Source organism: Elephantulus edwardii, unplaced genomic scaffold (genome assembly GCF_000299155.1).
Source record: "Elephantulus edwardii isolate Elephantulus edwardi_28Jun2011 unplaced genomic scaffold, EleEdw1.0 scaffold00140, whole genome shotgun sequence".
In the NCBI taxonomy this organism is placed as follows: Eukaryota; Metazoa; Chordata; class Mammalia; order Macroscelidea; family Macroscelididae; genus Elephantulus; species Elephantulus edwardii.
The window spans coordinates 6,663,769-6,674,644 of NW_006399890.1; the positions used below are offsets into that span (position 1 = coordinate 6,663,769).

Here is a 10,876-nt window from a genome sequence, read left to right on the forward strand (position 1 = left end):
CAAGAGTGTTGACCGTGGAGCCGAGCAAACTGAAGCTGTGAACAATCTCAGTCTCTTCACCATCCATCCTGATGCTACCAATTGGTCCAGTGGTGAGAATTTTTGTCTTCTGGACATTGAGCCTCAGTCCATATTGAAGGCTGCAGTCCTTGACCCTCTGCAGTAAGTGCATGAGGTTCCTAGTTATTTCATTTATTAGTAATATCTACCACTTAGAGTTACGATAACTGTAACTTTTATAGTTACAGTGCTATACGTAGCTAATGCCTAATTTCACCGTAAATCTTACTGTACCTTACGGATAGATTCAATTTTTTTTTTTGTTTGTTTAAATGACCTTTTTTTTAAAATGAATTTTTTTTCCTTGTGTACCGTCGAATCAGATCCAACTGGCACAGGAGGAGACTGCCTCTCTTCTCCAGCGGAACATCTGATGGATTCAAATTGCATGCCTTTGGGATTACTGTGCAGCTTCTTGCCGTTAGGCCACCAGAGCTCCCTTTAGATTCAATTTTTTTTATTGTCTTTTTGGATACACTATATTTTCACTTCATTTTCAGCAGATTCTAAGTGAATTACCAAGGATAAAGCTTAGCAAATTAAAGTTCTTTTTATCACTAACTTCTAAATTTCCATTTTTCACAGCTTCTTCCTTTTCCTGTGTTTTGTGTTTTTGTTGGTTTTGTTTTTGTTTTAAATGCTGGCTTTTGTCTTTGACAAAAATCCTAATACAGATTTTTCTTGGGCTATTTTAGCAATACTTAATTTTCTGATTTCTGTATTCGATTCCTCTGCAACTCTACTACCCAGTGCCATCTAGTCATTTCCCACTCAGGGCCACCCTGCTCCTGTTTCCATGCCCTTGAATCCTTAGAGTAGCCCACTGCCTCATCTTCTCTCACTGAAAGCTGCTCAACTGATGAACTTTCAGTTTTTGCCCGGCATGTATACCACCATGCCAACAGACCTTATTAGATTACTAGTTTTCATTACTTTTCTTTGATTTTCAAAAAATGTATCTTACATTACTTGGCATTACATACCCACCCTATATCAGTATGACAAGCTAGGGTCGTTTTGGGTCTCTGTTTTTGTTTGGATTAGGTTCCATAGCAACAGTTTGTGTTACTCACAGTCAGTGATTTCCCCTTTGGGAATGGTTTCTCTGCTCCTTGCCCATGTAATAACTAGTCACATCCATGAAGAAATAATTTTATTTTGGGCTTTTTGCATTTTGGATAGGAAAAAGGAAAATTATTCCACTCACACATTTGTCTGGCAATCAAGTGGCAATTACCTTTATATTTACTATGTTGTTTGCTATGTCCCAATTACCTCAAAAGTTAGACCACTAATCATAACTATTCCAAGGTTTTTCATGCATGACTTTTGTTTTTCTCTTCTCCTTGTTTGAATCATTCAACAATTATTAAATATTTACCATGATCAAGATACCACGCTAGTCCCTAGAAAAGATACCAAGATGAAACAGTCTTCAGTGCTGCCCATAAAGATATTAAATACTGGTATGGAAAATAAAATATAGTATATACATTCTAATAGAGAATATAAATCATTACTATATATGGTAAAATATGATAAGCTGCATAGAATTTATATATAAAAAACGCTGAGTTCTCAGAAATCAGAAGTTGCTTTTTAACCAGAATAAAAGCATACAGGGCTATACAGAGGGATTAGGATTTGACCATGCAGACAGAAATGAAAAGACTTTGCAGGGAGACAAAACAGCATCAGCAGAAGCACAGAGGTATAAGCATAGAGCATGTAGGGACCTGTAAGTTAGTTTTCTTAAAAAGATGCATATAAGGCTGAATAGAAGAGGGCCATAGTTCAGAATAAGATTAGCTAAGTTTGCTAAATCAGATTGTGAAGGGCCCAACAAGCCCTAGAGGGCTTGATTTCTGGTTGGTTAGGGTTTTTTAAAAAAAATTAAATATTTACTAGTAGAGCCCAGGTTTTCCACATACTCTATCCGTCAGATGTTAGGTGTTTGAATGTCATTCAGGTTAAATTGGTACTAGCAAACAATTTTTGATGGATTTTTTAAAGTGTCTGTTATTTGTTATTTAAATAAAAATAGGCTAGAAAAGATGGTTCTTGAATATATTTGGAAGATAACTCATAAAAAAAATGTTCCTTGGATATCAGACACTTAACCACATTAAATACATAGTTGCTCAGAGGCAACACAAAAATAAAAAATTTCTTACTCTGAATGAATCTTTCACTAATAATTTGGAAGCATTTTTAGAGTATCCTCTGCTAGTACTTTATTTTTCTTGATGTCTTCCTACAGACAAATATCATACAATTATGACCATAATTATTACTTACAAATAGCTTTTAGGTTTCAGTAAAATTTTCTTTAAGATCTTCCATTAAGATTTTGTATTCAAAAGCCTGCCCAATTAGTATATATTGTAATATGAAGATGCTTCTTTTCTGTTGATAAATGTCAGCTATTCTGTAATCTTATGTGCATGATGACAAATCTTGTGTACAAATCTGTTCTCTAGAGAAAGCATACTTGTGTTAATGTCAGTTTACCTTAAACATTCAGCTCTGTAGAATGAGGACAGTATTGCTTTATGTATCATCCTCCAAAAAAAGGAAAAAAAAAGATTAATGGTTTAAACAACACAAGCAAGCTCCTAATGATTGTTAAAAGCCAATCTTTTTCTCATGTTCTATTCTTTCTTTGTAATAAAGTAATTCTAGTATTTAGCTACTCCAGAGAGAAGATGAGAAAGTGATGGATCGATGTACCATTTTCTCTTTGACCTAACTCAGTGAAAGAAATGAGGCAAAATTTCCAGCTCAGCCTACATAATGCCACCCATTCTCAATACGGTGTGTGTGAGAAAGTTGGTCTAAGACAACTCCATGCAGATTTGCACCTATGTTGTCCAAGAGCTCATCTCACAGGACATAGCCTATCACTGATTTTTTTTTTACCCCCTATCATTCTTTAAAGTCTCTGTAGGGTTAGGAATGATAAGGGCACATAATATAGTAATAATTTTAACAGTTGTGTGACTGTTATATAAAAGACACATTTCACCACAGCAACAGCAAACTGAGAATACATTTCAGGGACATTGAAGTGGAGCCAAATAATACTCGTATAACAGCTAAAATTTCCCTTTGACTTTTAAACAGCATTTGAAAGATTATTTGACAAGGCATCATTACTTTGGAGCAGTGGCAAATGAATGCTTAGATGCTGTGCCTTACTGGTTTTCACCAATGATTAACATGTATGTTTCTCATCTTTTCTATTTTTCCTCTTCTTTCTTCTTTCTTTGTAACCAACTTCATCTTGACTCGCCTTCATCACACTTGAGAATTCCAGCTTCTGCTTCTTTATCATATTCCCTTCTGACGGACCAAAATAAACCTATAAATTTAACACATGTATACAGCAAGCAAAACATAAGAGGGACATGCTCCCTTCAGGTTGACATAATGATTTAAACTTTTTGACCTGTTAAGAATTATTTTATTGTAATAATTTAAATGAGGAAAGAGTAAGTTGATTTTTTTACGATCTAGCTCAATATTTTATAGTCAAGTATTTATTCCTGTTAAGTATGAACATTCTCTGAAAATGTATAACTAAATTACCAAATATTCCTTCTCAGAATAAAAAATAATTGAGGGGAAAAAAAGAACCTAAGTGTTTAAACCCCCAAATGACAAATTAATAACCATGTAGATGATACTCCTTGGACTATAAGATTGTTGTTGTGTACCATACAGTTGAAATTGACTCATATATGACCCTCCAGCAGGTTTTCAGAGGGAATAAATCACACAGAAGGAGATTTCCCAGCTTCTCCTGTAGTGTAACTCCTACCACGAAGCCACCAGAGTACCCTGGAGTATAAAGTAGACCTTTCAAAATACTGTGTAACCCATTGGCCATTTTAAAGGGTTTCCTGTAGATGGAATGATAATTTTCTAAGTGTTTATCTCTAAATAATTTCATAGATGAAACCAGTAAGAATCATTTATAGCTGTTATTTGCTATAATAAGTCTTTTCTAACTAGGATTGCAACGACTTTTTTAATTTGAATTTTAGCAAAGATGATTGAATTTACTGAATTGATGGAGCACAGGGGTGTTAATTAGCAGTCTTTCCTTCTAAGAATTATCATTGTTTGTTCTCTTTACCTATTAGATTCTTCTTTAATTAAATGGACTTTTAATGACATTTTTCTATTCCAAGCATAGTGTTACGGCACTACTAATGAATGGAGATTAAATTTCTATGGTAGCTGCCTTTAAAGAGGTTAGTCTCTTGAGTAAGAAGATAGTCTGTAGTTATTTAAAAAAAAATACTTCTAATATATCCTCCTCAGAGTTAGTTGCTTTATAAAATGAGTTACCTTCAAGTCCTCCAACTCATGGCAGCCCCATGGTGTCAGAGAACTCTGCTGCAAAAGATTTTCACTGGCTAATTTTTCAGAAGAAAAAAAAATGCAGATTTTTCTTCTGAAGTGCCCCTGGTAGACATGAATTTGTAAACTTTGCATTAGCAACTGAGACCATTTTTACTACTCAGTGACACGGGATGTCCAGAATAAAGGAGCTCACAGCATTATTGCTCCAGTTTTTGAGGGGATATTTGCCTTATTTTACAGATTAGGGACAAAGATTACAAATGGTAAATCCAAGAATGAAGCCCTGTGTTTTGACTCCAGTTATATTCTCTCATACTGTGTTGCTGGCAAATTAATTTTTGTTTTCCTTTGTGGAATCCTATGATTCCAAGGAGTCATATTGATCTAAGAATATAAAGGAAAAAGACTTCACCAGAGAGAATCCTGAGCTGTTGAGACTGTTGATTGTATTATCCCCTAAGATTAAAGTGGAGGGGAAATTTTTTTAAAAAAAGAAAAGGCAATTTAAAGAATAATACTTTTACTAGCTAAATTTTTATTCTATGATAGGTCAGTATACTTTATTAAAATCTTTATTCATTTGTTTCATTTCTTTTCTTTTTAGTGGAACTGGATCACAGGATTGATTTTGAACTCCGAGAAGGCCTTGTGGAGAGCCGTTATTGGTCAGCTGTCACATCGCACACTGCCTATTGGTCATCTTTGGATGTTGCTCTCTTTATTTTAACCTTCATGTACAAACATGAGCACCATAATGATGCAAAGCCCAGTTTCGATCCACTCTGAACTTTTGAAGGACATCAATGTCCCCAAACTGATTTTTTTTTCTGTTAAAAATGTGTGTCAGGACATGGAGATGTCGGGCTTACGTATGTTTTGATTTTGTTTGAGTCAAGAAATATTTGCATTTAAAAGCACCTTATTTTATTTTTTAAAAAAAGAAACTTTTTGAGACCTAAAGAAGTTATGGTTTAAATCCTTTTGATTATGAATCTGATAGAACCCCCTGCAGAGCATCAAACAAGACTTGGAGGGAAGGAAGGAAGGTTTAGGTGAACTGCACGAAGGATATAAATCACACTTCCATTTCTTCCAGATAGAAAAGTATACTAATGGGCTAGATCTAATGTATTAATCAAAACATGTTCTGAATCTAGTCAAGATCCAGTGTTTTCTATGTAAAAACCACAAAATGGTATTGTTTTCGATTTCTATGAAAACCTCCATTTCCACCATCCCATTAAAAAAGCAGTATAACTGGTTTAAAATATTTCTAACTTAACTTTAGGAAAACTAATGCTAAAAAAGAAACATTTTAACTATTGTATATATAATTTATTACCTCTAACTGTTTATTTCAGTGTATGAAACATTACCTTTTTTTACTGTTTACTTTGACAATAATTCAAGAACCACGTTTATTTTCTATGGTGTTCTTTTTTTCCCTCTCTATCTTTGTACTCTTCAGATGAATATGTAGACACTGTGGCATACTTTCAGTATTTTTTTCCATTAAAAATTTGTGACTTCACACAAATAACATTAGTTCATTTTTGGGGGGGGAAATTAATTTTTTTGTTATGTCACATGTACCTCACAGAAAACTTAAAGTTTGCTAAACTTGGCATAGAGTGCTCCATAGTGGGTACATTTCATTAACTTTATTGAAAAATTAGAAAATATCTCTGGCATATGAAATTTGATAACTATAAATGTATAAATATTGGTGTGCCAAATAATTTACTGATGCAGATTGAATGCCACTAACAAATTTTATTCTTTAAGTGTTTAGAAAAACATGTTTGAGACATAAGGCAGCAATAGATCAGCGTTCTGAGGCACTAGAGGCATTTTCCTGAGCTGATTGTTTCCACAGTGCTTTTCATCTGAGGAGCTCAAAGTGCTTTAAGAAGTTACAGTCAGTAGTCTATGTAGTAGCTCCAGGAGGTAAGTAAATGAGTGTTATTGTCATGTTACATGTTAATACACTGAGGCACCAAACATTTAAAGTGCCTTGAATTATATAACAAATCAGAAGAGTTTAGATTGAAGTCAAACCATATTCTTTTATATGCCGTTGAGTGATTAATAATTCACATATGACCTCTTAGTAGTTTGCACACGGTAATCACAATAATAATAATAGAAGTTGCAATCTATAGCTTGGAAAAATAGCTATGAAGCCACTATCTTACCCTACTTGTCTTACACATTCTTGGGCTGTCAGACACAAAGAGACACTTAGACATTGGTAGCCATCTCTGCCACAACCAACTGTCACTTTTGAGTGACTCCGTATAGGTTCCACTTAAGGTGCTGTCTTTGCTTACCATGCAAGGATTTTCTTAGCTTTCCAATAATTGTCAAATCGGGAGCAAAGTGGATCAAATGCACATCTCACCTACTCCTTTCTTTATAAGAAAGTAGAGTCTGTGGCTTGCTGTAGATTTCACTCTGCACCATTAGTACTCTTGTCTGTTTTGGCCTTTAATTGAATTTGCACAAAGTAAATGACTACTTTTTAATGTTTAAGAAATCTTAAGCCTCCATGACCAAGTACATGACTCACTAAGAAACCCTTGCTATAAAAGGCTTTTAATGGGATCTTAGCAAAGCTGGAGACTCTTTGATTTAAAATTTAGAGATTCCTATGAACTCAGGTCATTTTCATAGCCTGTTTATTTCGTAGGTCTAATTTAGTTCTCAGGAAAATGAAACTCATTTCATATGACTGTATCACTAAAGGTACTTAATAAGTTGCTATGGTGGTGTGAACTCAAATGCCTGAAAGCTTTACAGGACTCCTTTACCACTGGAATGTGAAAATCCCTTTTTGCCTGAGAAAACGTCTATCACACCTTTTCATTTGATATCATTGAATAAAAAAGAAAAATAGATTCTCAGAGCCAAAGGAACGTATCTGTTTCCTTTTTTATTGTCATTGACAATACCAAGTCACATTTTCACCTCTTTCAGCTTTTTTAAATCCTTAGGAAAAAGGGAATCATCCAAACACACTTCAAAATGAGACCTTCTCCATTACTGGACAAGTATTTTGTTTTGAGTACATTACTTTATCAATCAAGAAAGTGGTTTTAATTTTAGAGTGATCTCGTTTCTGTGTGTGCATGTCATCACAGGATGTATTTGTATATACTCAAGTAATATACGTAGTAATATGTAATTCTGGTTTGATTTAGAAGCTAAGTCAGTTACTGAGTAACACTTTGCAACTTTATTTACGTAAGTACTAAATTGGCCAAAAACTTCTATTTTTTTATACCATTAAAATTTTTTTCTCTATTTTGTGTACACGCTATGCTGATTCTCTTGAGTATTGATTAGAATATTCAATGTTAAACCAGTTAAGGTCAAAAGAATCTAAGGTTAGAACACAGAGAATGTCTTTGGGTTCAGTCTTGCCTTATTAAAACTGATCTTCGATAAGACCTTTATTGCACTTTCATGACACAGTGGTTAGGACTTGACTACAAATTGAAAGGTTGTCAATTCTAGCCCACCAGCTATCAAACTTGGAGATGCTCTCTGAGGAGAAGATGCTTCTGTTTTACACAAGTCTACTTCTGTACAGGGTACAGCTGTGGGAACACTGTAGGATAGTCTAATCCATCATAAGGGATTCAAGTTTTTAGTTTGTTATATACTGATTTTTTTTTAATAGCAACTCCTCCTTTAAAGGTGAAACCAACTTCAGGAATCCTGCATATGTTTTACTTTTTTCTGCTAAGCAGCATTTTGTTAGCTGTTTGAAATAAATACACTCTTCTATCAAAGCCTTCAGACAGTGACATGTAAACCTTAATCCTGTCTTTTTTCATGGAACTTCATCATGAGACTGAAGAATCCTCATCTATAAGGCATATAATCAGCCATTCATTCCAGTGATAAGGATAGCACTTACCCTTTTGAAGTGGAGTCAGCCAGACGAACAGGTTTTTTGCTATAAAGTCTATATTAAAGAAAAGATAACTATAGGCATATACTGTGAAGAATACAGCCATGGAAACACTATAGGACCCTTCTCTGTCCTGTAGGGTTGGTATGAGTGGGAATTGACTCACTGGTTACTGGCTTCTGGTTTGTTCTATTGTCCAACTGTATGTATGTCCATCATCCCAACCCTTGTAAAGTTTATAAATTGAAGAGAAATACAATGTTTAAATTACCTCTGTTAGCCTAGTGGTAAGCTACACTATAAACTCAAAACACATGCAGTTCAAATCCACCAGTTTCTCCAGGGGAGAAGAATGGACAATCTCTTCCTGTGCATTTTACAAACTCTGAAAACCCACTGGAGGGTCAGCTATGACTGCATTCCAACTCAACCACACACAGCAACAATGATTTGGGAGACTGGTGGCCTAGTGGTAAGGAGCTACACTGGCAACCAAAAAGCACATCTGCCAGCTGCTTCACAAGATGAAGATGGGCAATCTGCTCCCATACGATTTACTTGCTACTTCTGAAAACCCACTGGAAGGCCAGCTATGAGTCTGTTACAACTCAACTTCACACAACAACAACAATGGTTCATAAGAACACGTGGATATGACTTTGCAGTGCACACCAAATATTACTGTGCTAAAGATAATTCTGTATCTAGCGGTGTTTGCCTTTTATACTTAGAAAGGTATACTATATTAAGTCAAGATACAACCATTTGACTGATGTTAGATATAAACTACCTATTCGAACTTACATACAGAGTTGATTTTTTTTTTTCAATTTGTTCAGACAGCTTTCCAATCAACAAGTGAAAGTCTAGGTTCAGCAGCACAAATAAACTTCTGGCTTCCTCAATCATCCAGCATCAATATCCATCAAGTATATCAACATCATATTTCTAAAACCTACAATATGTATCTTAATATAAAGATCCAGTATAGCTAAATCAACAACTATATTTTTACAATACATCTTAAAAGCATATATCTCATATTCATTTTTATATCTCAACATTATGACAGCTAGTCGGAGAGACTGAGTTTACAGTTTTTAGAATTTGTCATTCATTAGAACTCTAATGAGTGTGGCTTCATTTCTATAAGTATACATAACTTGATAGAAGGAACTGGGACTTGGGTTACATGTTGAGCTGCTAACCAAAAAAGGTCAGCAGTCCAACAAATTTAAAGACTTTTAGATTCAAGAAGCTGAGCAAACACCATATGGAATAGACTTCAAAAGAAAAAAAAAATCAAGATATAGTCAAATTTGCCAGAACCAAAGATGAGAGAATTCTGAAAGCAGTGAGCAAAACAAAGAGTAGCCTATAAGGGAGAGCAAATAAGATTAAATGCTGATTTCTCAGCAGAAACCATGTGAACAAGAAGACAGTGGAATGACATGTATAGCAAAGAACACAACTGTCAGCCAAGAATGCTGTACTCAGCAAAGCTGTCCATCAGATAGGAAGGAGAGAGCAAAATATTGCCAGAAAAAATCTAAGGCAGTTTGTAAAAACAAGACCAGTGTTGCAGGAAACACTGAAAGACCTTAGGTGCCACAGAAAGTAGGATGGACCAAAGTAACTAGTGATAACACCAAAAAGAACAAAATGATAGCAACAAAACCTTGCCTCTCAATAATTATACAATGTAAATGGTTTAAATGTACCACTGAAGAGAAAAAGATTGGATAAAAAAAAATCAATATGCTTTCTACAGGAGACACACCTGAAGAATGAAGATAAAGAAAAGGATGGAAAAAATATACCAAGCAAATGGGAACCAGAAAAAAGCAGAAGTAGTGATAACAATCTTGGATAAAATAGATTTCAATGCAAAAACCATCATAAAGGACAAAGAAGGTAATTACATAATGATTAAAGTGTCAATAGAACAAGAAGACGTAGTATCTATGCACCAAATTAAAGGCATGCAAAATATATAAAACGTTACCAAAACTTAGAAAGGACAAAACGTCAAAGAAAAACTTCACCAATGACCAAGTGGGATTCATAACAGGTGTGCAAGGATGGTTCAACATTTAAAAAAAATAAATAATTCATCACATTAACAAAGCAAAGAACAAGAACCACGTGATCTTATCAACTGGTGCAGAAAAGGCCTTTGACAAAATCCAACACCTTTCCTGATTAAAACACTCAACAAAATAGGATTAGAGGGAAATTTCTTCAACATAGTAAAAAGTATTTATGAAAACCCTAGAGCCAGCATTGTTCTCAATGGAGAGAGGTTAAAGGCATTCCCTTTAAGAACAGGAACTAGGCAAAGATGCCCACTATCACCTCTTCTTATTCAATATTGTATTGGAAGTCTTAGCAATAGCAATAAGGCAAGAGAAGGAAATAAGAGGTATCCAAATTGGCAAAGAGGAGGTAAAATTATCTCCCTATGCAAATGATAGTATACTTACAAAACCCTAAAGACTCAGCAAGAAAACTATTGGACATAGTTGGCCAATT

At 34.6% G+C, this 10,876-nt stretch overlaps 1 protein-coding gene across 3 annotated transcripts in view; it reads left to right on the plus strand.

Annotated features, from left to right (window-relative positions):
* DDHD1 (DDHD domain containing 1) overlaps nt 1-5,965 on the plus strand; it is a 98,101-nt gene extending 92,136 nt beyond the window's left edge. Inside the window, exon 12 of one of the 3 annotated variants that reach the window (XM_006894354.1) lies at nt 5,033-5,965. In XM_006894354.1, the coding sequence (XP_006894416.1) occupies nt 5,033-5,214 (182 nt within the window). In that variant the 3' untranslated portion in view covers nt 5,215-5,965. The remainder of the gene's footprint in view (nt 1-5,032) is intronic. The other 2 variants (XM_006894355.1, XM_006894353.1) reach the window with 2 other exon arrangements.
* The last annotated feature ends 4,911 nt before the right edge of the window (nt 5,966-10,876 follow it).